The 27,429-nt window shown below is 44.5% G+C and overlaps 1 protein-coding gene across 2 annotated transcripts; it reads left to right on the top strand.

Moving 5' to 3' along the window:
- Nucleotides 1-24,067, top strand: FBXO32 (F-box protein 32). Of its 2 annotated transcripts, none has more exons than XM_021546406.4 (9): nucleotides 1-304; nucleotides 3,455-3,567; nucleotides 5,260-5,309; nucleotides 5,967-6,059; nucleotides 12,865-12,958; nucleotides 13,754-13,938; nucleotides 16,875-17,057; nucleotides 18,258-18,401; nucleotides 19,063-24,067. In XM_021546406.4, the coding sequence occupies exons 1-9, from the start codon at nucleotides 189-191 to the stop codon at nucleotides 19,150-19,152; spliced, it is 1,068 nt and encodes a 355-aa protein (XP_021402081.1). In that variant the 5' UTR covers nucleotides 1-188; the 3' UTR covers nucleotides 19,153-24,067. The 2 variants fall into 2 exon arrangements, with proteins under 2 accessions (XP_021402081.1, XP_085428643.1); XM_085572517.1 differs by lacking the exon at nucleotides 1-304 and adding an exon at nucleotides 5,593-5,848.
- Nucleotides 24,068-27,429: the final 3,362 nt, after the last annotated feature.

The raw sequence follows: 27,429 nt of genomic DNA, 5'->3' as shown, positions 1-27,429 counted from the left end.
CAACACGCGCCCGCCGCCGACACATAAATAGCGCGGAGCGCGCCCGCGGCCGCCGCGCCGCCCCAGCCGCCGCTCCGCGTGCTGCCCGCCTCTGCCCCGCACCGCTCCGGGTGCTGCCCGCCTCTGCCCCGCACCGCTCCAGTCGCCGCTCCCAGTCCTGGTGTTGGTCTCTTCTCCGTGCCGTCGCCATGCCGTTCCTGGGGCAGGACTGGCGCTCCCCCGGCCAGAGCTGGGTGAAGACGGCCGACGGCTGGACGCGCTTCCTGGACGAGAAGAGCGGCGGCTTCGTGGGCGACATCAGCAGGTAGCGGGCGGTGCCGGCAGGGGGCGCGGTGCCGGGCGGGGGCGGCGGAGCTCTGAGGGGCGGCCGGGCCCCGGGGGCGCCCCGGTGTCGGCGGAGCGGGGTCGCTGTGGGGTGACCCCGGCCCCGGGGGCGCCCCGGTGTCGGCGGAGCGGGGTCGCTGTGGGGTGACCCCGGCCCCGGGGGCGGAGCGGGGTCGCTGTGGGGTGACCCCGGCCCTGGGGGCGGAGCGGGGTCGCTGTGGGGTGACCCCGGCCCCGGGGGCGGAAGGGCTCGGCGGCCCCTCCGGGCCTAAAGGCAGCTCCGAACGGGGTCACTCAGCCCCCGGCAGGGTCCCCGCATCCCTGTGGGGGCTGTTCCTCCCCAGGCGGCCGGGCCGTCCTTACGGCTGTGGAGCGTGGCGAAAAGCCGAGCAGACGAAACACTGGCGTGCCCCGCGGGCAGAGCGCTGTGCCCCCGGGGAGCATCGCCGAGCGTCTCATGGGGGCCCTGGAGGTGGCTGCCCACCCTCCCCCACCAAAAACAACCTTACTTGGGGCTTCCCGCTCTCGGGCTGGGAAGGATGATGTGTCTGAAGCCATAAATCTTCCCCAGGCCATGAGTAATGTACCTTACGTGCTGCTTGACTAATCTGGCTGCAAAACATCAACAAGCCCCCAAGATGGAGCGGGCAGGAAGCTTTGCAGCGCGTGGGTGTCCTGGGCTCCGGCAAGATCGCTCCTGTAAAAACCAAACTTTTCTCACAGAGCTGCATCTTCTCAGCTGTGTGCTGCCAGGGTTGGGGCTGCTGCCACCGGGCCTAGGGATGGGTCATAAATGCCCATGACAAAGGGACTTGGAGTAAGAAGGGATTTGCTGTGAGCCACTCCTGAGATGTTATCGTGGAAGAAGGCTTATGTAGCAGGTATCTCCTGCTCTTTCATGTAAGCTGTAAGTAAAAATCAATTTTAGGTTAGGTTTTGTTAGGTTTGGTTTGTAATTTGTAAATAGGTAGAAAAATGTCTGGCTGATGGTAATGTTGGGAATACTGAGTTTAGCATGGGTTTATACATCCCTTTCCTCATATAAAAGCAAGGAGGTGACATGTTGACTCCAGGTTGAGGTCCTTGCAGTGCCAGGTCCAGGTGCCCAACTGCTCAACCTGTCAAGATGACATGGAAAACTGTCTGGAAACCTGGCAGTACATAAACAGGGTAATAATCTGCCTCCCATGCTGGAGCTCGTCCACTGCTGCTGTTATGGTGGTTTCAAATTACAGAGTCATTCAGTAGGAAGTCAACAGGCAAGCGTGTGCTGTTGACATGTGAGATTTAAAGCAGATCCATCTTGTGCTCTTGGACTCAGATGCTGCCACTGCATGGGGCGTGTTAACTTGACCCCTATTGATTTTGTGCAACTATGATAAAACATGAGCTTGGATATTCCAAAATAGCTTCTTCCTTGCTGCCATATTCTGTTTTCAGGTTTTGGTACCCCCAGTAGGAAGCAGCATGGATGGGGTACATGAGCAGTTGAGATGTTCTGCTCTAAGGTTTAGCGGTTCTGAGCAAGCTGCAGCTGGCAGAAGTGTCTGGTTCCTCACATTGTTGTTTCTGTGACTATTGTTCACCTTCAGTGCTGCTGCTCTTCCTCTTCTGCACCCTTCTGGTGCCTTCTCCACAGCTCAGATGCCCTGCAAGGGGGAGGTGGAGTACAAAGGAGGAGCTGAGAGTCATAGTGTTCTGAAACCGGGAGAGGCTTCTTCTCCTTCTGGGGTCACGTGCAGGTGCCAAACCAGAACATCCATCTGGATCGTGCCACGGGGGATCTGTGTCCCTCCTGGGGCTGAAACTCTGACTTGGTCACTTGACTTTTGTGTATGCTGGTGATGTGGCCATGCAGACAGCCGGTGAACACAGGAAACAAGAAGTCTTGTCCCACAGGTTTCATTCCATTGCAGGAGATTGTGGTGAATAGCTGTCAGAGGTGTGTTTGGTATAGTGCTTGTGTTTGGGTTTTGTTTGAGACTAAGCAGTGTAAACACATGGTGTATACAGGAAGCTTGCTGGCTGTGTAAGGGTCCTCGTGGCTGTCTCAGAGGAAGCTTGCCCGGGCTGCAAGCAGCAGCAGCGTATTTTGGCATCTGCCATAGCTCCAGGGCCGTGTGAGCCACAGTAGCTGAGAAGTGCAGTGAGGTGCCTGGGACCCTTCCTCGGGTTTAGGCCTGTAAACAGCCATGCTTCCTCCCTTGCAAGCTACTAGAGCAGTGGGGATGACTCTGTTTTGTTATCCTGGATGCATGGCCTGTCTTCTCCTTGGCACCCGTGAGGCACCCTGCAGCTCTGGGCAGCAGGCTGTGTGCTGGGCCTCTGCTGAGAGCCCCTGGTGGTGCTGCCCTGCCACCCCCGGGGATCTCTGCAGCAGTGCTGTGGCTGCCCAGGGGCTTCTTAGTTTCGAGTTGTGGCTTGGATCTGCTGATTTACAGGTCTGCAGTATGTGGGGATGTTGATGCACAGCCTCTTTATAGCTAGCCTTTCATTGCCCTTGAAGGAAATAAGGTGTTATAGCTCCCTTCACTAATGGTGCAGTTACAGCAGAGCTCCAGCAGAAGCAGGCAATGGGCAGTCTTGGACAAGAGATCCTAGCTGTTAACTTGTGTAGTCACTACTATGCAGGGCCTGGAAAAACATCTGATAAGTCTGAACCTCAACTAAGCTTTTCCTGTAAGCTTGAAATAGTATTTTGTGGGAACTCTTTTGTTAATAAATATTTTGAATACATATGTATGTCTTCAGGGATGCCTAAATATGTCCTTCCGTAGCAGATTGCACTGAGCCAGTCAGACTGCTACCTTCACTAGGAGGATATGGTGTTACTTAAGGATAGAAATAGGTTAAAGAGTGGAAAAGAACATTGCTCAGCTGTGTCCCAGCATGAACTGTGTAATCTCTGTTACTTGCTCCTATCATGGGTATCTTGGCTAGCCCAGAATTGAGGCACCAGAGGTTCCTTTAAAAATACCAATACTGGATGCTAAAACTGCTACTTCTTGGGTTAGCCTTCAAGAAGGCAGCTTTGGAGGCCACAATTAAACCTGTTTTTTCTCCTTGCAGGAAACATAGTGTTCAACAGAATGCAGAAATAAACAGAATCCTTGCTTTGTGTCATTCACAGCTTTTGTAAAAAAGATGATCACAACAAAGAGAATCTCTTCAACAGCATAAACTATGATGTCGCTGCCAAGAAGAGAAAAAAGGATCTGCTGAATAACAAAGCCAAGACTCAATGTAAGACATCTTTTTGGACTTCTTTTTACACAAAAGTTGCTGCAGAAGAGTGGAAAATGCGTCATATCTATGTTTTTTGCACAGTGCATGAAGAGCCTTCTAGAGTCTTGAAGGGCTTTACACCCGTGTTTGACCTCAGGAGATAACTTGGATACAGTTTAGCATGAAGATTTATGCCCCTGTTAGTAATCTCTGTTCTGAGGAGTTGTGCTTGTTGTGTTCAGATTTTTGTCATTTGTTTGTCAGGAGGGTAATTTTTTCCTATGGTACATTCAAATGAACCAGTTCCAGTATTTTCCCCCTGTAGACTTCCTTGTGCACAACAGGCTAAATTTATTCTTCCTTCCATATGCATGTTGAGCACTAATCTACATTACTGGAGGCTACAAGCCTGAATGTAAGCTTTGATCCTATCTCTGTGTGCAGAGTGCATGAAAAATGAAATAAGATTTCAGCTCACTCAAAACAATAGAAGGCTTGAAGTCTTTGTGTGCCCAGCAAGCAGCCGGGGTCTCAGATGGGGCCCTGGGAGAGCACCCGGGGGAGCCTGCAGGGACAGTAAGGTCTGCATTGGGCTGATTGCAAGATAGGTACTGGAGTTACATGTGAAGGCTACAAATGTAAACATACCCAGAGGAAATGATTTACAATTCCCACACTGCTATTAATTCATTGTGCATCCCCCAGGATTTTGGAAACTGTTGCCAAAAGTTGGCCCCTCAGTGTACTGAACAAACAAATGTTGCCATGACAGTTTTTGGCTGGATTATGCTGTGACCTACCACTGAAAAGGGTTTGATGCAGGGTCAGCATGCCTGTAACTGAGACTGGGTCTGTCCTTGGACTTACAGTATCAGGCAGGAGTACATTCCATAGCTTGAGTTAATTAATTTACAGGTTGCTCTAAGAGTTCAATTTTCTTTATGGAAAGGAGTCCAGCAGGGTGGGGAGGAGAACTTTTTTTATACTAGCACCTAAATTGCCAGTGTGTGGTGGAAGTAGGGTCAAATGCCCATGTGAAAATGGAGTGGGAGAAGGACTGAGCAGCATAACTGCTTATAGTACAGGCTCTTCTGCAAACAGCAGTGTGCACTGGGTATTGGGAAGTTATTTTGGGAAATGGATGGGACAACTCCCATTCTGAGGGAAGGGAGGGGCAATTAGAAATAGGGAAATTTTGGTCCCACATAGTTTTTTCTTTTTTAGCAAGTTAGCTGCAAGCATAAGCATGCTCCTCACTGCTAAAAGCTGACCTCACTGCTAAAAGCTCTCTCTTACATGCCTGGTGTCTCATGACATTTTTGCTCAACTTCAAATTTGACATACAATCCCAAGCCTGTAACCAAGGTAATAAATAGTTAATAAAATCAATAACAACAAAACCTGGCTGTCAGCCATGTTTACTGTCTGGGACCAAAGAAGAGGAGGTGCTATGGTATATCTGTGGCTGGCAGATTAAACATTTACAGTCTTGAGCTTGTCAATGAAACAGAAGCCTTTTTTGAGGCTTAGGACTACAGTCTCAAATGAAGCTGTATTGAAACAAAGCAGCTCAGCAAGTTGCTAGATTTGGTTTCAAATGTGGTGATGTAAATAAAATAATTTATAGTGAAAGTGAATGTTATGAGCAGAACAGACATACAGCTCTCTGAGGTGGAAGACTAACTGAGTGAAATGTCTTTGTCCAAACAGATTTCCACCAGGAGAAGTGGATCTATGTTCACAAGGGAAGCACAAAAGAGGTGAGTGCCTCACAGGTTTTTTGTTCTCTTTTCTACTGATTTTTACAAGTAGTGGAAGATCCTGTGCTGATATAAATCAGCAGAAGCTCTTAAGAGATAAGTGGAAGATCTGGCTTGTGGAATTTCAGTAATGATTTTAAGCCCCTATCAGGGGTCCAGGGCTTGATGTACAAGGCTTTGTACATGTGTTTAAAATATGACTTGTTTGCTTCCCTCATTTAAAAAAACCCCAGCCTTTTGCAGGCCAAGCCATAATACTGTTCTTGGCTTTCACCCAGTACAGTCCTAACATGGAAAATCATTGGAATTTATCACAACGGCTCGCTTGCACTCATGGAGAGAAGTGGCTGTAGGAGACTGCTCTGAACTCACATTGTATATTGACCCCCAGGAATGTGTGGATCATTCTCACATGGAAATTCATTGGTCACGAGCAGAGCATGGGTCTCTCTTGGGAAAGTACCATAGCCTACATTGGGCCATGCCCACTCTTGATGTCAATAAGTGCAGCTCAGCAGGAGCCAGGCCTGCCTCCTCTGGTATGAGCTGATCCCATGGTTTGTACCCATCAGCTTGCTAAATGGAGTTGCTCTGGGTCAGGTCTATCTGGTGCTACTCAAGTCTGCCAAAACATGACCCAGAGTTTTTTCTTCTCAGCGCCATGGTTACTGCACCTTGGGAGAAGCCTTCAACCGGCTTGACTTCTCCAGTGCTATCCTGGATTCCAGGCGATTCAACTACGTTGTGAGGGTGAGTCAAAATCCAGGGTTAATTTTGATGTGATGGTGGTGGGGGCTCTGAACTGAGCACCAGCTGGGTAATGGGAAGCACTGGCAAAGAAGAGATGTCTAAGCATGCTTTTCTGCGTGAAAAGCCTAACACACTCACAAAAATTCATGGAAGTTTTGTGAGTGGATAGATGCCCAAATCTTGTCTTCAGTTTATTAAAATGGGAAGAGAGAAAAATGGTGATAATGTGGAAGATGAGCTGTCTGTAGCCTAGCATTCCTACTACTTTTCAATTGTCATTCACTTTTGAAATCCTGAAAGCCTGGCTTCTAATTCCTGAGTTTTCAGTTCAGCTTCTGAAAAAGATCATGGGCTCTGCAGATGCCACAGGGCACTAGAGGCCTCTTTGCTCCAGAAGCTCCAGTCTGAGGTCTGTGGAGCTTTGTCTCTGTTGAGGTGGTACAGGAGAGACTCAGGGGAGCTGAGCATTTTGGGAATGAGGGGATGGGCTGAACCTCTTGGTGGCACTGATCTTGACTTCTTTGTTAAGGATCACATTGCTCTTAATCCTTTGTGTCTGGCAATGGTTTCAGTGGGCGAGACATTTGCTTAGTCCTGATAACATTAGTTCATAGAGGAGGAGTCATCAGCTTCAAGCTTCCCATGCTCTGGCTTTGCATAATAGGTCAGGGCTTGGCATGGCCAAGGAGATGGTAGTGTTTGGGGGACCTACTGTTCTGAGGGCTGTGGATACTTGTATGTTTATCTGCATGTGATCTGCAAATTGATCTTGAGTTTCAGAATGCTTAGCAAGATTTGGAATTCAGTAAGGTTTGAAAAAAAGTTATTAACTTGAGACTGTTTGTGAACAGTTCTTCCTGCCTTGTGAGCAGCTGATCACTGGTGAGGCAACAGCTGTTCAGGTGTGAGGTTCTGGAGCAAGCAGCAGTGGTATTGCTTTCACTTTGAGTCAAGTGTCATGAAAAGTGTCTAAGGAAGAAATTATCTGAGCAGCTTCACCTAGGTTGTCTAGGTGGGAACTTCTGTCACCTGGGGAAGGGTACAGGCACTGGGGATGATGACCCACTGGCTGTGTAGGAAGGGCAATCACTTGGATGTCCCACAACAGGAGTGGTGGCAGGGAGTGGGAATTCTGGGGGAGGCAAAGCAGGATCCAAGCCATGTAAACTCAGGCTGTCCTAGCTATGCTGATCTTGGGACAACTTGTTTTCCTGCCTGTGCAAAAGTGATCACCAGTGTTGAGGTAGCCCGTGTTTCTTAATATTGGAGATATATATACACACACAGCCATGCCATCTTCAGGGGGATTACTGGAGAAGGAACAGTTCGTGCCAAGGCCATAACCCTTTAGTCAAATATAAAGGAGGAATGTAAAATAAAACTTGTTTAGTGCTGCAGATATCCCTTTGGCAGACTTCCTTATGACAGTGAAGAACTCCAAAGACCTCTGCTAAGCATGGCCTCAGGTCATGCTGTACCACATGATGGGCTTCTGCTGCTTGGCCCAATGGGGTAGATGTCTCATATGGAACTGCAATGGTTGAACAAAAGTCCCAGTAAGAGCAAACTTAAATTTCAGTGAAGTCAGTGTGGCCTGGTGGGGGAGCTCAGGCTGATCTTCTCTCTTTTTCTCATGAGCACATGAGAAAAAGAGAAGAACAGTACATTTGGGATGTTTTTATGAAAAACAACAGTTTTGAAAGCTATGGAAGCTGACATGTGTCCTTGTTTCTACAAATCTCTCTTCTGAGCTTTTAAGAGTAGCTTTCCCCCAGTAATTTTACAGATCTAGTACTACTGAGAAGTATGAAGGTTTCTAATTGAAAATTGTGGTTTGGCAGTTTGAAGAAGATATTAAATCTGGTACCATGGATCAAACTGTAAAATTGACTTCTTAAAATGAAAGGCTTGTATCAGCCAAGTCTCCAGTGGACAGTAGTTCATAAAATGCCTTATATGCCAGATTTACTCATGAAAAGCTCTGCCTAGATGTGGATTATGTTTATGGTCCTTTGCAAGTTGCAGGCCTCCTAAAGCACATGAATGGGCAATCTGTCACATGGAAAATGCCTTGAATATTGGCAGGCAAAACATTTTTCCCTTCCTTCCCTCTCCTTGTTCTCTCTAGTTCCACTCCTTGCTCATGGTACCTGATACTAATGTCATGCTATTTAATTAATCAAGCAAATGCTTTTCAAGGAGGGGAGTTTGGAAATGGAGGCTGGGAAAGAATATGACCATGTCTGTAGGGCAAGAAAGGAGAGAAACAGCTGTGTGTTTGAGGTTCTGCTGGCTATACCCAAGCTTGCCTTATAGAACATAAGCTGCATCACTTGCTGGTAGGAAAATGGGCTTTCAGGCTTAACATGAACTTACCTTTCTGAATTTCTCTGAAATTAAGTGAATAGTCCTTAAGTATCTTCAGTGCTTGCTTTCTTGTCACAGAAATTTCTGTTTTAGATACACCCAAACTAAGTTCTTGGAGTTTCTAACGGTGCACAGATGAAATGGGCACCTCCTTCAAGTGGGGTGGAGGTATGAGCTGCAAGAAGTTTGGCAGGTATTTTTCATGGGCAGATACCATCATCTGGAGCCAGTAAATCTATGTAAGTGAAGCAGAAGAAATTTTCCTCTAACATCAATCTTATCTTGATGGTCTGCTGGTAGAGCTCTGGAAGTGCCAAGTTACAGGTGTTGGTGTCATGACTTGGTCCTTGATGATCCTTCAAATTATTGCATCTGCTTACATGTTACAGAAAAATGAGTGTTTCCTTTTTGGGACTAATAAGGAAGTATGTGATTGACCCAGAGGACCCAAACTGTTGTTGGTCTGAAGTAGCCCTGGTTTCTCTAGTCTTGGAAATTTAATGAAAAGACTGGAAGCATTCTGTGAGTATAATTAATGGGAGCAGAGACGAAGGTGCCTGCAGCCCAGAAGTCGGTTTTCCTTCAGGAACACTGTGTTCAAGTGACAGGTTTTGCAGGCTGCTTCTTCAGAAAGGGATTTCTCATATGATTGGCTGTGTAGTCTCAAGGGAAGGTGCTGTTTCTGATCATAAAAGCTTAGGTCATGTTAAGCTGCCTGGGTAAAACTCTTCTAAAATAACATGATCTAGTTTGTGTGCAGCCTTCTAAAGTAGTCTCTTAAATTTGCTTCTTAAGTGTTAATAGAGGTTAGCTCCAGAAATCCTGGATTTATGCTGTCCTGAAAGAATATCAGCTGGATGCTATCTCATGGAGATCTGTCAGCACCTGCACTGTACATCATGATAACTCGCCTTGCCCTTGCTCCACCTGTCAGCTGACAATGTGATATTTCAGCCACTGAAAGTGAAAGGCTGTGAGAGCAAGGTGGGGCTAGAGGAGGAATTTTTCATTTTTTGTAAGAAGTCCAGATGTGAAGAGTTACATCCCTGATCATCAGGAACTTACGGATCCCCACATGGTGCAGTCCAGCTTTCATATAGTTGGCTTGAGATATTCAGTGGGAAATTTATACTTCAGTGGTTTGAGACTTGTGATTTTAATCACTACAGAGCATTTCCCTTTTTGAGTCAAGGTTGTAGTGTCCTGCTCAGCACAGCAGGACTGCTAAGGATTTTTTGGCTCTTTGTGCTGGAAACCCCAGCAGTGGTTATTTGAAGTGTGGATCGCCTGCACACCCCTGGGTTGAGCCAAGACTGTGGCCAAAGTGCCATCTGGCTGTAGCAAGTCTAAGCAATGCTGCACACAGGATTCATGGGTGCACAGGAGTGTTTTCATGGCCCTGAAACAAGGACCCTGGTTCCCTGCCACATGGCACTGTTCTGTTTACTTTTTTTATCCTGTGCTTATGGGAGGAGAAGGATCTGCTCTGCTGCCGAAGCTGAGAGACTTTGTTGTACTGTTCCTCCAGATGGATGGCTGGGGATTTGAGCAGGAGCCCCATTGCACTCAGGGGAAGTGAGCAGGTTACTGCTGTGCTGAGTAGGTTCTGGGATAGCCTACTGCATCTCTTGCCTTTTCTCTATAGCTTTGGCAAACCTCAGATAGCAAATAAAATGGGGAAGGATTTTTTTAGTGGAGCTACCAGGTCAACTTCCTCAAATTCTGAGGAGCTGGAAGAGTGAATTTGGATCCAATGCTCTGTTTCCCAGAGGTGTTGCAGACTTCCCAGCTTCAGTTAAAACTGGTTGGAATGCAATTACTTAGTGTATTTGAAAAGCAGACCTTTTAAAATTGCTGTTAACCTTTCCCTGTGCACTCTCTCCTACCATCTGTCCCTCTCCGTTGAGCGTGGGCCGGACTTAATGCAGCCACATCGTAACACAGGCTTGCAGCTCTCTGGTCTTTTTACCCTACTCGGCATTAATCTACATTCATCTGTTTGCTTTGGTCTGTATTATGCAAGTAGCAACATTAATTTACTTTTTTGTACTGCTATAGACCCCAATTTGATGATCCATTAACTGAGACCATACTTGTAAACACTAAAAGATCCCCAATGCACTGGAGCATGTGGGGCACAAATGAACTGCACTGCTTACCTGGATTTTGTGTATTATATGAGCACAGAAGAATAAAATCTTTCGATTTGGAGGGCTAGCTAGTTGTTTCAGTCAGTGGGGTCCCTGGGGAGTGGAGTAGCCCTAGAAGTATTCACAACATAGTTTTCATATGGAATTTCATCCTGTGTTTATTGCTGTAGGAGAAGGGAGGTGACACATGATATCTAAGGTGGTTCACTGAACATAGATTGAACCTTGGCAAACACAGACAGGGCAAATTTTAATCTGTTCCTTTGGCTAAATTAATTTTGTACCAATTTAGTGTTCAAGGAACTGAGATTTTTATCCTTGTTCTTCTAAAAGAACGACCCTGGTGTCCAGCTCCTCTGGTATTACATTATGTAATGCTTACTGCTACATGCATTTTGGTGTTTTTAGTAATGGGCACAATATTGCTAACACCCAGCCTGGAGGAAACTGTCTCTGTGCCAGCTCCAGAACAGTGCAATCTGGAGACAGCAGTTGTTTGTGCACAGACAAGCTGATCTGGGTGCATGTGTGGCCAGTGTACAGATGGAGTCTGGCAAATTGATCACTATAATCAAAGGTCTGAAGGCTAAACAGCTTAGGGTAACAGAGTATTGCAAACTACTGTAGGACATTGGTTGGGTTTTTTCCTATGTATTCACCTAGTATTTAAAAAATGAAGAAAAAATATTTTATTAGCTTTTCAAACATTTTGCGAGCTGCCTTGTTTAGTTATTGTGGTATCATTTAGCTGATATAGCCAGAAAATCCACTGATACTTGTGCACCACATATTACCCAACTCTCCTGCATCTCCTGTTTCCTCCAAACAAGCCAAGAAAACAAGCAGCCTGCCCTTGACAGGAGTTAGTGCAGGTCTATTCATCTTGGTTTTTTTTTAGTCATGTGAGGTGCAAGATATTAATAGAATGTAAACTCAAAGCCATCTGATGGTGGTGTTGGCCTGGATATTAAACAGAAGAAGAGATTGGTCACTTGAGGAGACTTCACTGCTCCTAAGTGGCAGTCACATGCCAGTGCCCCAGATGAGCAGAGCAGGCTGCAGTAATTCCTCTCCCTCAGTTCCCGCTTCATGGCAAGCTGCCGGTGACTTTCTGGATACATTCCTGTCATTCTTACAGCAGGGCAAGCAGTTCAGCTCATGACTTATCAAGTCTAGTCAAAAGTCATCTTGGTTACTTGACACAAGTAGTTGCACCTTCTCTGGATTCTCTGTGGTGCCAGCAATGGGATACTGGAGCTGCAGATGATAAAGGATAATAAGCTGGTCATGTGGCAATGTGTTGATTGATTTGTAGCATAAAAGGTTTTTCCTTTCCTTTCTAATTTAAAACAGAAGTCTGTGTACATCCAAACAAATGGACTGACACGTGGGCAGTCTGTGCATTTATATAATGCTGGGGGAAGGGAGAAAGGTTTGTAACATCACAGGCCACATGTTCCATAGGAAACTTCCCCAGCTATTCTTGTGGCACAGAGATGGGGAAGAGAGCATCCTTCGCTGTGGAAAATGCTTCCATTAACAACTGCAGCCCAAATTCACTGCTCAGCTTGTTCAAGAGTCAGGAGGTCAATGATGGGAAGTAAATTCTAATTGAAAGTAAAAGCAAGATGTTCGTTAGGGGAGGTTAACAAGTAAACAGGGCAGACAGGGAAAGGTGGTTTGTTATTATAGTTGTTAAAGCTGAACAGGGAAGTTTGGGAGGGAAGGGGTTTATTGTGTGGAGGATTTTTGTTCTTCCTACAGTACTTAACCTTTCTGTCGTGGCAACAGTGCTCTGACAAAACCCATGCAACCCAGGAGCTGACGTAAATTGTGGAGTCTGAGTCTCATTAATGGTCTGTCAATAACATCCCCATCCAAACAGGCATTTGCTCGTGTTCCCTTATGACACTGCTTGTTTATGCCCCAGTGCAGGATGGTGATGCTGGCTGTTCACTGTTCCCTTGGTGTGAATAGTGGCTGTCAGGCCAAGCACCACTGTGGTTTCTCTGCATCTCTGAACCATGAAATCAAGTTCCCTCTCCCCCCCACCACTGAAGATAATTAAAATACCTTTTTTTCCCCCCTACCTCTTTTGATGTAAGTTTAATTATTTGGCCTCTGCACTCCTTCCCTTTTGTATTACTTTGCTCTGTTGCTCTGTCTCCTTTTTATTTTCAAGCAGCAAACAAGTCTCTGGACTGTTTTGCTGTGTCATGTGACTAGGAGTCAAGATTAGAAAGGTATCTCTGTGCTCTAAGGCTTGCAACTTCTATTTTTATCCACAGCTGTTGGAGCTGATAGCAAAGTCTCAGCTGACGTCACTGAGTGGCATTGCCCAGAAAAACTACATGAACATTTTGGAAAAAGTGGTTCAGAAAGGTAAGAAATGGTGAGGGGGAGTCTGATTTAATCTGATGTACTTTGGTGAACCACATCCTTAACAATAGGCAGTGTAAAATGGGTGGAGGGGCTCCACTGTTTATTTCTGAGTGCAGTTCTGCTTTCTTTTCCCTCAATGAAGGACTTGGGGGGAGGGGAAGAAATTTCTGTAGTCTAGTAGGTATCTGAGAGGTGACTCTTCCTTTCCCAGCTTTGCTCACTACCACCCCTTCTGCATCCTACTGAGTGCTATTTCTGACTGCAGAAGATGTGGCTGCTCCTGCCCTCAGCCAGGCATATCTGCAGTCCCTGCTGCTGCCTTGTTGGCATTGTGCTGTACCTGCTGCTCCCACTGCTCTGGAGGGGTATCTTCACCTGCTCAGGGAAATGAATTGTGGTTGAGATTTGCCCCTTCCCTCATGGCTGTTCAGCTGTCGCTGAAGCCTGGGCATTGCCAGCAGCCTGGTCTTATGCATAATGGGAAATGTGCATTAGATGGGGAAGAGGTGCACATAGATGACTTCTTGCACCATATCAGAGGGGAAAACTGGCAGGCTGCCAGTGGCTGGAAATGGGAAGTGTGGCAGATCTGATCTGCTTATCTTGGGAGACTCTTTCCATCTGCTGTCTAACCTGCTGTGACTGGCTAATGTTTAAGTGCTTTCCTCTAAAAAGAAAAGCACAGGCTGGCTCTCTTGGCCTGTGAAATTACAGCTAATAACTTGCCTGACAAACATGTAGATTCAGAGAAGGATTTGGCAATTCCCATTTTTAACCTTTCCTGTTCTTCCAAAGTCCTTGAAGATCAGCAGAACATCAGGCTAATAAGGGAATTGCTGCAGACCCTCTACACATCCCTCTGCACATTAGTCCAGCGGGTTGGCAAATCTGTCCTGGTTGGAAACATCAACATGTGGGTGCACAGGATGGAGAGCATTCTTCACTGGCAGCAGCAACTGAACAACATTCAGATCACCAGGGTAAGCACAAATTCTAAAAGCTAAAAATATCGTCTCCATCATGAAACCTTTTTTTGTCAATGGCTCTCATTTGGGAGACTGCTTCCCACTCTACTTCCAGTGCAAGCACAGATTGGAAGGACTTGGAGTTGCCAGAATAATTGGATGCATTCCTAGCATTACTTGACTCCCTTAATTCAAACTCAATATACATAACCCAGGATCATGCTTAAGCTTACTGGTCACAGACTCCATAATGGCTGTGAAGTGCTGTGTGAACAGTGCTGGACAGAAAACCATCTTCCCCTCTTCAGGCCTCAGTGTGAAAAGTCAACTGAGGCTTTCTCAAATTGAAGCAATTGCCTTCAAAACTTTTTTTATCAGACAGCTGAGGTTTTTAGATTTGTTTAATCTTTAAATTAAATGCAAATTTTTAAGTAGATGCATAACTTCATACTTCATGGCTGAGAATACCATGATTGTTCCAGTAGTCTGGAGCTACCTGTTCCAGCTGGATGAGTCCTGCTTGTACAACATCTGTTTTTTTTAACAGCATCTGTAGAGATGGTAAGGATGTGTTAGATGATAAATTTCTAAGCTGTCTTTACATGGGAATCAAGTCTGAACTTGTTCCATTTCACACAATCACAGCAGGTTTAATGTTGGACTAGACATCTGGAGGTCATCTGGTCAAAACCCTCTGCTCAAGCATGGATACCAACAACTAGTTGCCCAGTACTATATATACATGTTTTTTTTCTACCTCAAATGGATACTTACTCCACTGAAATGCTAAAGCTTTCCCCCATGCTGATATGTGTTGGTGGTGTTCTTGTTGTCTTGAACTCTTCCTATTCAGTTAAAAGTTCATCAAAACATTGTTTGTGAAAGGAACTGCCTTTTATACATACTTGTGTAGGTTTGCAGATACTCTTTCTGAAGTAAATAAAATACATGTAGAGCGTGCAAAAAAATTCATACCACTGAAGACAACTTCAGTTCAAGTTGGAACAAAACCAGATGAATTCAGAGAAAGGAAGAAGCTCAGCTCTGTGCAGCCAGTTACTTATGGTGCAGTGAACTTGTGGTGTTTCTAAAGAGGGAAATGTCTTGCAACACCCAAGACCTAAATAATTTTCAAAAACTCCAGAAAAAAAAAAACAACCTTGAAAAGTGTTGTATGTGCTATAGCTGCTTTAAAAAAAAAAAGAAACTTCTGTCCAGAAAATGACAGCTTACTGATCTGTTCTGGTCTAATCTGTGTTCTTTCTGAAAAAAAAAAAAATACTGTATGAGAAGTTCTGGAAAATAATACTGAGGGGAATACTAGTAGCAGATAAGCTTTTGGCCTGATTCAGAAAACCTGTAAGGGTTTGAGTCACACAAGTTTTTTTTTCAGAAAGAGATACAAGTGTGAGCTTTGTTTGGGACTTTTCTTTTTACCCAAGAGTCTCTGAGCTTACTCTTGTCTGTTGTGTCCTGGCAAAACTTGTATGTAGATATAGTTTAGAAGAATGAGAAATACAGCCTGGCAAGGAAGAGCAGTGGGACATGATCCTGGAATTCAGTGCATTTGTCCTACCCCCAAGAATACCCCAGGCTGTTACGGAAAGGACTGTCCTCTGGACACTGTAGAGACAGCTCACTCCTCCTGGAGTGATTGTGTCAGGTCTGCCTGGTGGGTGGTGAGGCAGAAATGGGTGTTTTGGTTGAGGAGCTTAGGTCCTTGCAGGTACTGGGCAGTGTTGCTGGTCTGGGCAGGCTGGCACGGAGGTGCTGAGGGAAGGTAGGAGCTGCTGCTGTGCAGAGGTACTTACTGTTCCTCTGGAGTCTCCCATGCCGTGGGATGGCTGGAGATGGGACCACATGATTAAAAGCAGCCTCCTGCAGTGTTTCCCTGCTGCTGGTGGGCTGTGTGCTGCTTGTTTGAAACAGTTAATAGCTCTGCCAAAGATGAGGCGGGTGCTGCGACTCTGCAACTTAAAATAGCAGCATCTCTGTGCAGGGTAAAGGATGAACTTGGCACATCTGTCTAACATTGTTTCTTTGTTGGAGCCCAATCCTAGAAACTGCTGTTTGCCTTAATAAGGCTGGGGCTGGTTTTGAAGCTGCAGCTGGTGCCCAGGTTGTGGACTTGCTGAAGCCTTGCTCCTGTGTATAGCTTGGATTTCCCCTGAGTGCAGGACATGCAGATCTAATGTGGTCAATTTGTCCTGGATCTGTACCCCAGGTGGACTTACAAAACAATCTTGGAACCCTGTGGAGGCTAAACAAAGGTGGATGGGTGTGACTTTTATCTCTTTAGGTTAGGATCTACTTTTGTGTGGCTTAACAGCCTGGAAAACCAGGCTGCAGCCTGTGGGAAAGGGGCAGGTCCTTCAAGTGTCCCAGAGGAAAAGCTAGCCCTGCCAGCAGTGACCTGGGAACCCATGCTGTGAGTACTCACTAGCCACTACTGTGGTTGCAGCAAGATCCTGTGATGATATAAGCTAAATCACATGTCAGAAGAGCATGAGATTCCCAGCAGTGTGTTTAACCACAGCTGAACTTGAGAAGTAATGCCCATGTGCCTTGTGGTGGAGAGAGCTAGATGGACAATAGCTGATACCATGATACAGCCAATGTACTGCTGTAGTGAAAGCTGATGGTGATACTTCAGGGAGCAGTGTCTCACAAGTATGGGTGTGGGGTGGACAAAAAGGAGAGAAGGAGGCTTGGACTGCAACTCTCCTAATTATTGTACTACAGATACATGTCGTCTTCCTTGAGGTTGTCTCAAACAGTTGTGGGGCAGAAGGTCAAATATTTCCACGTAAAATGTCTCCTTTATTTAGAAGATGGAACTGCTGCTTTGTTCTCTGTGTGGAGAAGTTTTAAAAAAGCAGTAGCTGTGCTGTAAGCTAGGATTTCAGAGGTTTTCAGCTTCCTGGGAGCTCAGTTCTGTCTGTCTCTTCCAGCCTGCCTTTAAAGGAACCACTCTCACCGACCTGCCATTGTGTTTACAATTGAACATCATGCAGCGACTGAGTGATGGGAGGGACCTGGTTAGCCTGGGTCAGGTGGCTCCTGACCTCCAAGTGCTCAGTGAAGACAGGCTGCTGTGGAAAAAACTGTGCCAGTACCACTTCACGGACAGACAGGTACGAGTAGAAGTGCAAATTGCTATCAGTTCTTGGTGTAACCCCCCCGCCCCCCCCAGAAAGAGTTTCTGCCCTGCATGTTCTCTTACTTGGCTGTCTCTTGGATCTCAGGACTGTGCAGCAAGCTGATAATATAGGCTGGCATGAGAATGGCTGTGAAGATGATTTATATAGAGGGTTTTACATGCCACAGCAATGATTCCTGAAATAGAAGCCTGAGGAATTAATCATACACTGAATTTCAATCCTAATCCAGGTGGGAACAACTGCATGACTTGCAGTTGCTCCTTGCCCCACGTGTGCAGGGAAAACGTGCAGGCGAGCTCCAGCAATCACCCTGATGTCCCAGGGACTGACACCCTTGCAGAAAATCTCTGTGGATGTGGTCCATGAGCTGTACTTCCTTGCCCTTTAAAGCAAGAAATCCCCTCTGAGTTGTTCTGTGAGTGATAGGATGATATGTGGAAAACAGCCCTGCTGCTGCCCACTTGGTACCTGTGTAAACATCTCTGTCAGGCTGGTAGTCATCTAGGATCACCTAAACTTAAAAGTAAGCAAACAAAAATCTCTCTATTTATGGGTGAATGTGTGGGGTGTTTATACTAGACCTCTGCACTTCAGAAACCATGTACCAGATTTCTCTGCTGACTTGGCTTTATTTACTCACTCTGAATCTGACTTTGGAAGTGACTCTGGAGGAGTTATTTCTTTTATTAAGTAAATTCAAATCCAATCTCTGCAACTAATAAACCCTAAAAGAGAAATGGGTATCTCCCAAGCCAACATGATAAATAACTGACTCTTAGAGAAAAATATCTCAACTTTTACAGCTGTTAAATGCAAGTCTAGCTGCTGTGCTGCCTGCCAGAAACGGTGGTCAAAGTAGTATGGTATAGCTCCCAGGGTTTCAGGCTTTCCTACAGTGAAGTTGATGAAGTGGGAATAGACTGTCATAATGGTATTGAGTGAAGCTGTTCCCATCAGGAAAATGCTTATAGCTTTTTCAGCTATAAGTAGAAAATAAGAGCTTCTTAGCTCAAAGAAGCTGAGAAGTCTTCAAAATAAGGGCTTTCTCAGTGTTGCAAGGGAACTATGACGGCACTGGCAAGGTTGACATGTGAGGGAGAGAACATCATGAGCTGAACGGAACAAATCAGTTTTTTGACCTGCTGTAATTGTGTATTGTATCTTTTCTTTAAGATTCGCAAACGTCTGATCTTATCTGACAAAGGACAGCTGGATTGGAAGAAGATGTACTTCAAGCTCATAAGATGTTACCCACGGAAGGAGCAGTATGGTGACACACTGCAACTGTGCAGGCACTGCCACATCCTTTCCTGGAAGGTATGAGGTGCTGGTGGGACAGACTTGACTGGGACAGGAGCCATGGGGCATCCACTGCAGCTGGCTTAGGGTTGCAGTTCATTTGCCTGCATAGCCTAGTGAATTCCTACATCTTAATTCTCCCTCATCTATTAAGACCCTTTCTTCTCTGTGCTTCAGAGATCCTAACTTTATCTTGAATATGAGCACTGTCCATTGAGGCCAGAGGGTTGGAAGATGGGCATGTTTTAGGGCTGCCTGGAAGAAATCATTTTAGCACTGCCAGCAGCTTCCTCTACCCATCATATGCAAGTGGAGATCTTGGCAACAGGATTAGCTGGAATGAAAGCTGATGGCTGCAAAACAGCTCAGGACAAAAATCTGCTGACCATTGTGGTGATATGCAAGGCATGTCTCTGGAGTTAAACTCCAGTAGTTGATGGTAGGCTCTAGCCTCTATTCCCTCAGAAGAGGGGAATAGAATTAATTGGATCCTTGCTGCTTCTTTTTTTGATGACTTGCCCCTAAGATATTAAGCCTGCTTCTGAGCTGTCTACTATTTTGGGCTCTGCTCTACCTATTTGCACACGGGATGTTTGGCAGAGGGGCAGTGCTAAGTTGGCTGATGCTTTGGCAGCCTTTCTGCAGCCTCTCTAAATAGAATTGTTTTCTCCTTTCCCAGGGTACTGATCACCCCTGCACAGCCAACAACCCAGAGACTTGCTCCACCTCTCTTTCACCACAAGAGTTTATCAACTTGTTCAGGTTCTGAACTTGGGTCTGTGCAGCTTATGCAATTCCTACAGGACGCTTGGACACTCCATTTGTAAATAGTGTAAATATTCATGTTTGTTTGAAGCTCTTGAGTCAAGGAACAAGAGGATCTCTGAGAAGAAAAGTGCAGTTGCTCACTGACATGCAGCACTTAAAGAATACAGACTTCCATAGGACTGGTGTATAAATACAGCATGTTGTTCAGAGTCCCTTTTTTATCATCAGAGTACAAGATACAGGGCAAAAAGGCCTTCATTTTTTGTTTTTAGAAGTTAAAAATGAATTTGCCCCGCATCCATTTGAGAACTCTTCTGGTTTGTTTCTAATAGAGAGAAAGCAATATGAGGCTAGGACTGTTGAACTGTTCCTCCATCTGGTTTTATTTAGCATACATATTTATAAGTATGACATTTTAGAAATATTTATGAAAAATATCCCTGTGACAAGTTTAATAATACTTCAGTGCTTTTAGAAGGACACATTCTGAAATACTTAGGATAGAAATTAGCCTACTTGCGAGACAGAATCGCAACATACCACTTTCTACCTCCAATAGATTGAGTACCTTTCAAAGAAAAATCCAGTGTACAATGTGAACTTTTGTATTTTGTACAATGATTTAAAGGGAAATGTTTGTGATAGTAAGCATCTTTTCTTGTATTAATGCTTACCTCTTTACATTAGTTTTCTTGCTCCACTCAGTGCTTGAATGCCTAGATGATAGGCACCATATGAATACCTAGAATACCTAAGAATCTACTCCATCCTCTTTTAATTTGTTGGTTTTATGAAAGAGCATGCAAATGTGAAAAGACTAAAGGATGAGTATTATCTATAAGGGAGGAAGTTCTATGATAGGGAAACAAAGGACTGGATTTAATCTCACAAGGTAAATTCTTATCTGCTTCTTTAGGTTAATTGCACTAGTTGAAATCCTAAGTGATGTTAGAATCTGTTTTTTCAAGCCCATGTTTTCCAACATATGCACTGCTCTGTATTCCCACTGCTTTCAAGTGAATTGAGTCACCTTGGAGCTGGTAACATATAGGGAGAACTGGGCTGTTGAATCTCATTAAATGATGCGGTTTTTATTCATTGGAAGACTGGCAGCAAATGTGGAGTTTCAGAGCCCTGGAGCTTAGGGAGTGATTAGTATTTAGCAGCCAGGGCTTGGGTACGCAAGAAATTTCCAACATCTTTGGTTCTTTCTCCATGGGCAAAGATCCAAGGACCCTAGTCCCTTCTGCTTTCCAGTGCTGAGCTGTTTTATGGGCTCTTCCAACCCTAACCCAGAGCTAAATTTTCAGTCCTACAGAGTAAGTGGCCACTTCACCGTGGCTGTGATCTGGCTCACTGTCTCCTCTGTTACATGCAATGCTTCACTTTTCTCTCTACAGTGGATCTTGAAGAATCCAGCTCATAGATAGCAATGTGAAAACCTGCAGTGGAAAGTTTTTGCTGTTTGCTAGTAGATTTCCTGTATAGCACTTTCTCTGTGTATGATGTAAGCAGGATACCTCGTAAGGGTAAATATTTAGTGGGTTGTGTGTGACTGTGTACAAAAATTTTGAGGAAAAGGAGTACTCAGGACAATTCAGGAAGAACTACTTGAGTTAATTATTGTTAAATATGCTGTTCCTTTTTTTACATTTTTATAACTGACTTTGAACACTTTTCTGCAGCTGTTTGTATTTTAAAATGACAATATTTGCATTTTTGCAAACTAAATCACTTTGCATATTCTTGGAAGAGATGTGAAAAGGGAAAAAAGCTGCCTCTAGATGGAGCAGTGGAAAGAGGGCAAGAAAACGTGGAAAATGCTGACAAGAGCTGCCCTTCTCCAGCCACCTAACAGCAAATCCTGAGTTTTTGCTCTTCCAGAGAGTTCTGTGAGCCTGCACCACCCTTAGCCATGGCCCAGAGCTTGTCACTCTTCAGAGATGAGAAGACACATGCAGGATAACAAGCTTTATCTTGGTGTTGATGCCCCATTCATCAGTTTGTCTGCTGGTGGAAAGCATAAGCCTCCTGATCATACTCTTGTCAACTGAAAGTGATTTAAAAACTGCTACCTTGGAAAAATACACTTGTGCTTGTTTGGGGGTGTTTGTGAGCAAAGGAGGCCAGTTTCTGTTTTCCTTCCTGTGTTGATGGCAGCGGGTAGACAAGGCTGAAATCTGGCTTCATGAGTGAGGACATTAAGAAGTGAAACTTGCAAGTGAAGTGAGTGAAGCATTGCCACTGAGTTTGGAGAGTCCTGTATCTCCTTTTTCCAGCAGTGAGCAGACCTGTCCCCTTGGCATCTTTTGTTTCCAGCTCTGACTTGGGGTTGGTTTGTTTTGTAGTTTTGCCTCTGCCACCCATGGTGAGCCAACCTGTTGTGATGGGGAGGCAACATTGCTGTATTTTGGTATGAAATGCTGCAGCACTCTGCCTACTCTGCATCTGTGCTTAGCACTTACCCTCTGTGAGATTGTGACACTGAGTGATTTTAAGCTCAGATTTGAATCTGGCCTACTGCATTCCTTGCGTAAGAAGATGGAAATGGTCAATGTTGAGCTCAGATTTGGGAATGTCTTGGCTCCAGCCGTTGCTTCTATCAACCCAGAGACCATGGGTCATACAAAAGATTTAATGTGTAACTGAGGTTCCTATTTATAAAACTTCAGTTACTGTGTATTTTATTTCTTAGCACTGTAAGGGTTGAAGTGCTGAAGATGATTTGTTATACATAGACACTTGTCTGTTGCTTATGTGAGGTCTTGGGATATTGCTGTCAGTGTCCAAACTAGCAGCAAACCAAGAAACAACTGTACAAAACAAAACAGACTAAACAAAAAGAAACAGAATAAGCCTCAGTTACTGCTTCAGTCATTACATTCCTGCTGCAGCAATTGTTAAAGATGGCCATGGTCTCTCTGGGGACCCATTGTTTCTTGAGTGGCTGGTACAGGGAGATGTTGCAGCAAATTCAATACTCTTGGTTTGTATTTAAAACAAAATGCTGTTGCATCCAAATACCTTACTCATTTACAAACAAAACAATTGGTATTTTAGGGGTGTAAAGGCATCTGCTTGGCTGAGGATGGCAGAGCAACAAAACTGACAGTGACATCAGGGGCTTCCAGGTGGGATGGTTTAAGGCTGCTCTCAGGCAAAAAGGACCTCTTTATTTTAAGACAATTGTGGCAAAGCTGTTGTGAAGGGGAAGCAGACTTTTGCTTGTATTGTGGAAATGGAATGTTCTTTTCAAAGGATGTTTCACCTTCCAGTTAGTCGATGCATTTCCATTAGATATGCATCAGTTCTTATACCAGGAAAGGAGAGTTTTTCCTCTTTGGGGTTTTCTCTTGCCAGCCTATCCAGGGAAATCTCACTGTCTTTAGAGGATGTTTTAACTAGTGCAGCAGCATAGAACATGGTGCTGTGAAGAGGAAACATAGATCCATGCAAGAGAGAAGGCTTAGGAAGGGAGAGATCCTGGAGATCTCTGTTTCAGCTTTCTAGAAGAGGCCAGTTTTTTTGATGTAGTAGCCATTTCAAGAGGCACGATTTCAGCTGTACATACCTTAAGCCATTTATATTAACTATGGTATGCTGAAGTTTGATCATAACGTGTGTGTACCTCCTCTTATGTTTAATGGGTTTTTTTTTAACTGTGGGAATTGCTAGATCCTTAATTATGTAAAGTGATTAGGAAAATGTGTATTGCTCTGAAGACATTGCTTTGTATGTAAACATTTAATTGCACCCTGCCACTTTCTGTATATGGGAATATATTTTATATTGTTTTTCTTTGCCCAGGTTTTAAACCGTTTGTATTCCCATTTCTGTTTGACTTCAATTAGTTTTGGGAAGCTGTCACCTTCTATAACATACACAGGTACTAAACCAGCTTTTCCTGCCCAGAAAATTCCTTGGCCCTTTGTTGCTGGAATTTCATTTAGGGCAGGAACATTTCCAATCCCATTGTGTAGCAAACAAATCAGATGTGCTTTTCACACTGATCTCCTGCTTGGTACAGCAAACCAGCGTTGTCCTCTGCGGTTGTCTTACAAACATGTTGCACATCTTCCCTGTAGATCAGCACCTTGCCAAAAAAGACTTTAAAGCTTTAAATTGAAATGCCCCTCTTTGTAGCTGGCCTGTTTGCACAAGCACAGGCCCTGTGGAGCTGATGACTGATCAGGCTGGTATAGACTCACTCCATCCTTCAAGGTTTGGGACTCTGGTGTTCTGCTTGTGCTGCTTTCTCAGCTCTGAAGCCATGGTCAGCCATTCACACAGCTCTCAATCTGTGGCTGCTGGGCTCTGAGTCTTTACCAGCACCTAATTTCTATCCAGTGTCTTCCTCCAGTGATTCTGTTGGTAGCAAATCAACTTTGCAGGATCTGGCCCTAGGAGAAGAAATCCATCTTGTCCTTGACACATGCAGTCTCAAGTATATAGATAGTCTTGACACCAGAGAAATTCCTTCTTTATTGACCAAGTGTTGCTGCTTCTCCTCCTGGGAGGGCAGCTGAGGGTGGAATTTGCTTTTCCTTAGCCATCCTGTGCTGCACAGAATGCTAACGTGTCAGCTACCAAGCAAACATTTTAATTTGAAATAGAAAATATGCTCATATTTAGGAACTAATCTATAGTAATTATAATTTCATATGGAAGAGAGCGTGTGTCCTGTTTTATTTTTCCTTGAAGTTGTAACTAGAGATATTAAATGAAAGGCATCCCTTATATAAGACTTCTGTTTAATATTATTGTGTGGTTAAAATCCTTCCATTATAAATTTGCACACTTTTTTCCTCTTTCCTTGCATGTTCAACTGATTTTTATAGCTGTTCTGTGCAGACAGTATTTTTGTAAAACATTTTTGACACTGAATTGCAATAAATGTTCAAACAATGTGAACCACAGAGCTGGTTGTCTCATTGCTTCCAAGGTGGTGACCTTATCAGCCTTGAGCTCCTGATGACTGTAAGCAAAGACTGTTCTGCAGGAACATCCAGAACTTGGCTCATTGTCTCAGTAGAACATCCCAGATAGAGCTATTGCTTCATCGTATCTCAAAAGGAAATGAGCCCTGGCTTCCAACAGAACCTGTGCTCACAGGGACCCTTGTGCTCTTGAATCTGTACGTGCCCACAGCACAGGAGTGATTGCTGCCCCAAAAGAGAACAACAGTGCTCACACTGATCTGAGACCTTCAGCTCCAACTTATGGCTTACAAAAACTGTGTTTTTTCTGGTCATATTGCCTGAGTGATTATTTTGAAATCTTTTTAAATCCTTTTAATCTGAGTGATTTTTTTTTTAATCTTTTTTTTGGGAGTGGGGAACAATTGCATCTTGTTAGTGTCAGGACTGTAAACAGTCTGACCCAGGTTCCTGCTCAGAGGGAATGAGTAAGAGTCCACTGAAGTGACTCCTAATAAATTGGGGAAAAGCAGTTGAGAAGGCAAAAAAATGTGCTTCTGGTTGGAACAGATCATGATAAAACAGGATTACTTGCCTCATGAAAGCTATGCCAGCTATGGAAACAAGCACAAAATGCAGATGTTTTGTTTTCAATCTCATTTGCACTGTCATATAAGGTATGTTTGAGAGGTTTCCTAGGTCTCTGTAGTTATGCTGTGACTCGGATCTGTGGTTAGAGGGTTGCAGCCCCCAAGACACAAGTCCCTGGAAACACAGTATGGGACAAGATCACAAAGCCTTTTAAACAAGAGAAAGCTGTTGTTAAGACATTTCTTATTCAAACTTTTTTAAAAATAGCAAGCTCTACTATTTTAATAGACTGAATGTGCAAAGACTAAATCCTTTAATGGGAATACTAGACCTTTTTAGGAGTATGTTAGGCCCCATTTTAATGTTATTGCTGCTACCTCCTCCACCCTTTTAAGTTAAGTCAGGGATAGCGGGAGAGGCATCCTGAAACATGATTGAAGGTCTGCCTTGATCAATGGTAACAAGTCACCCTGTATACTTCCTTAGAGTGCCCTCACTGTCTGTCTTAGAGCCTAATTACGAAGTACAGTTTGGCCAAAAAGCATTTTGAAAACCTCTTACACAAGGAATATTAAAATTATGACTCAGCTTTGCCCCACCTTTCCCTAATCATCATTTCTGCTCCTCTGCTTTACAGGGGTGAACCCCAGTGAACCATGTAGGGGATTGCTTTATTTTTGACAAAACCAAAGCTGTTCCTGTGATCAAAATTGCAGAAATTGGAAAGAGCTGTTTTCCAAAAGGCTCTATAAATAACTCATGTGGGTTCAAAGGCCTTTCCCTAAGCTGAAAGGACACCAGTTCAATCATCATCACTCTTGATGCATAATATACTGTACTTTTTAGTTGAAAACAAAAAAATGTCTTTTTAGTATGTTTTCCATGGATAATTTCAGTTCTGGTCAGAACAGACCTTTAATACAGGCAGCAGCATACACAGGTTTGCAGCTAAGGTGCCAGGTCCATTCCAGAGCTCTCAAAGTTGCTGCTGCTCCTATGTAGTGGCTGGAAGTGGGTGGTGAGACAGGAAAGACACCCACTCCCAGCTTCATGGGATAAATAAACAAACCTCCCCATGGGATTTGTGTTCGTAGACAGAGAAACGCAGTCAGTACAGGAAATGTGAGTTCCTCCTTGTCACAACACACCAGGAATTTTGACTTATTTTAGCAGGGCTTTTAAGCACTGGGTTAAGCTAATTCTTACCAGCATTTATTTTTATTCTTGAAGTACATAAAATACAATGTCTCTGTGGGTAATCTTTGATGTGAAAGGTAATATGATGTGTGTAATAAACTGGTAAAGGTAAATGATGTGTGTAATAAACTGTCAGCCAAGAAGCTGCCTCACTCACTGTCTGCACCCTGTGCCAAGCTGGGGTGGGCTACAGTTTTGCTTTTTCTTGCTTTCCTTCCACAAGCAAAACCCACTTTTGTGAGGGATTTAGCTCATGTTCCAAGCCAGAAACCTCTTTCTCTCCTTCCTCCCACTCCAGTGTGGCAGCCCAGCTGGAGGGAAGTGTCAGAGGAGGCTGCACACCCACGGGGGACCAATTGCCTGGCTCAGCCTGGGCCAGCCTCCAGCCCAAATATGATCCAGCCTAAGCTGATGAGAGCCCCTGTGGGTCTGCTGATGGCTGCAAGCATTCCAGTGCTGTGCTAGGCTGGGACCAACTCTCTGTGGCCTTGCCTTCTCAGCACGAGCTGTCTCCTGCTACCATGGCCATTACTTCTTCCCCTGGGGTTTGGGGCATCCTCCTCAACTGCCCCTGGGGCACATTTTGTCTATGGGTATCCCACCAGAAGCTGACCACGGTTTTCCACATCGGTCCTCTCTTAAATTACTTTCTCCAAGTCTTTTTATAGCTCTCTGGCTGAAGTGGAATTTATTCTTTCTTTTTTTAATATAGCTGGAGGTGTCAATCCAAGCAAATATAACTCTTGAGGGGGAATCAACCTGTCCATGTCACAGCTCAGCAGGGCCTGCATTACTGCTGGTATATATAAAGCAACCAGGAGCCTTTTTAAACCTCTGAAACTAAAGTAATTTTTTTTTTTTTGTTACTTATAGATAATTAAATGGTTCTCATTCAAAAGCTCTGTCTCCTGGTGGTAGGTAGAAACCTACAATCTTACTCTTACCACACACTTTTATATTTAAAGCCTCTATTTTTAACCCAATGGTGGGATTCAGGGCTAATGCTCGTTCGTTCTGTGTCTAGACAGTTGTGAAAAACAGGAAGTGAATTACATTATAGTACAAAAGAAGAATTTAACCTTTTCTATCCTCACTAACACATGTGACTGAGAAAAATATGTTACAGCAGAATATTTTGGTAAGTTTAAGGAAGTAGAAAAATGAGAAAAAAAAAAAAAAAAAAAAAAAAAGCTGGGTTTCCACAAGGCCTCATGGGAATTATTACACAGAAAATAATGTGCCAGACTCTGCCCTCAGCTACACCCGGGCAGGAATTTGTTTCCTCTGGTCCCTGTGGAAAAATTGCATTTTATTATTCCCTGCTTATGCTGAACATTCAGAAGAAGGAAAAGCCAAGTTAGCCCATTTCACACACATGCATGAGCACAGCCACTGCACAACACCCGGACTGCAGCACCCGCGCCAGGCAGAGAGGTTTGTTAACACCCCTGGCCATAACAACACCTTGCACCCCTTCTCCTCACGCTGCCTAAGGCCGTATGGTATTTTTGAAAGATTTAAAAATTATGTTTTGGCTGTTTGGATTACAGGCTGAAAAAATGCAAAATTCCTTT

The sequence above is a fragment of the Lonchura striata genome, chromosome 2, assembly GCF_050655825.1.
Source record: "Lonchura striata isolate lonStrDom1 chromosome 2, ASM5065582v1, whole genome shotgun sequence".
Taxonomy (NCBI): Eukaryota; Metazoa; Chordata; class Aves; order Passeriformes; family Estrildidae; genus Lonchura; species Lonchura striata.
Note: the sequence above shows the minus strand (reverse complement) of the source record. Positions and strands in the feature narration are given on the sequence as shown.

Bases quoted from the DNA above. Each gene is read 5' to 3' on its own strand.
- FBXO32 (XM_021546406.4), top strand. From the start codon at position 189: ATGCCGTTCCTGGGGCAGGACTGGCGCTCCCCCGGCCAGAGCTGGGTG. The intron at 305-3,454 runs GTAGCGGGCGGT...TGTCATTCACAG, and splicing joins TTCGTGGGCGACATCAGCAG to CTTTTGTAAAAAAGATGATC. The intron at 6,060-12,864 runs GTGAGTCAAAAT...TTTTATCCACAG, and splicing joins GATTCAACTACGTTGTGAGG to CTGTTGGAGCTGATAGCAAA.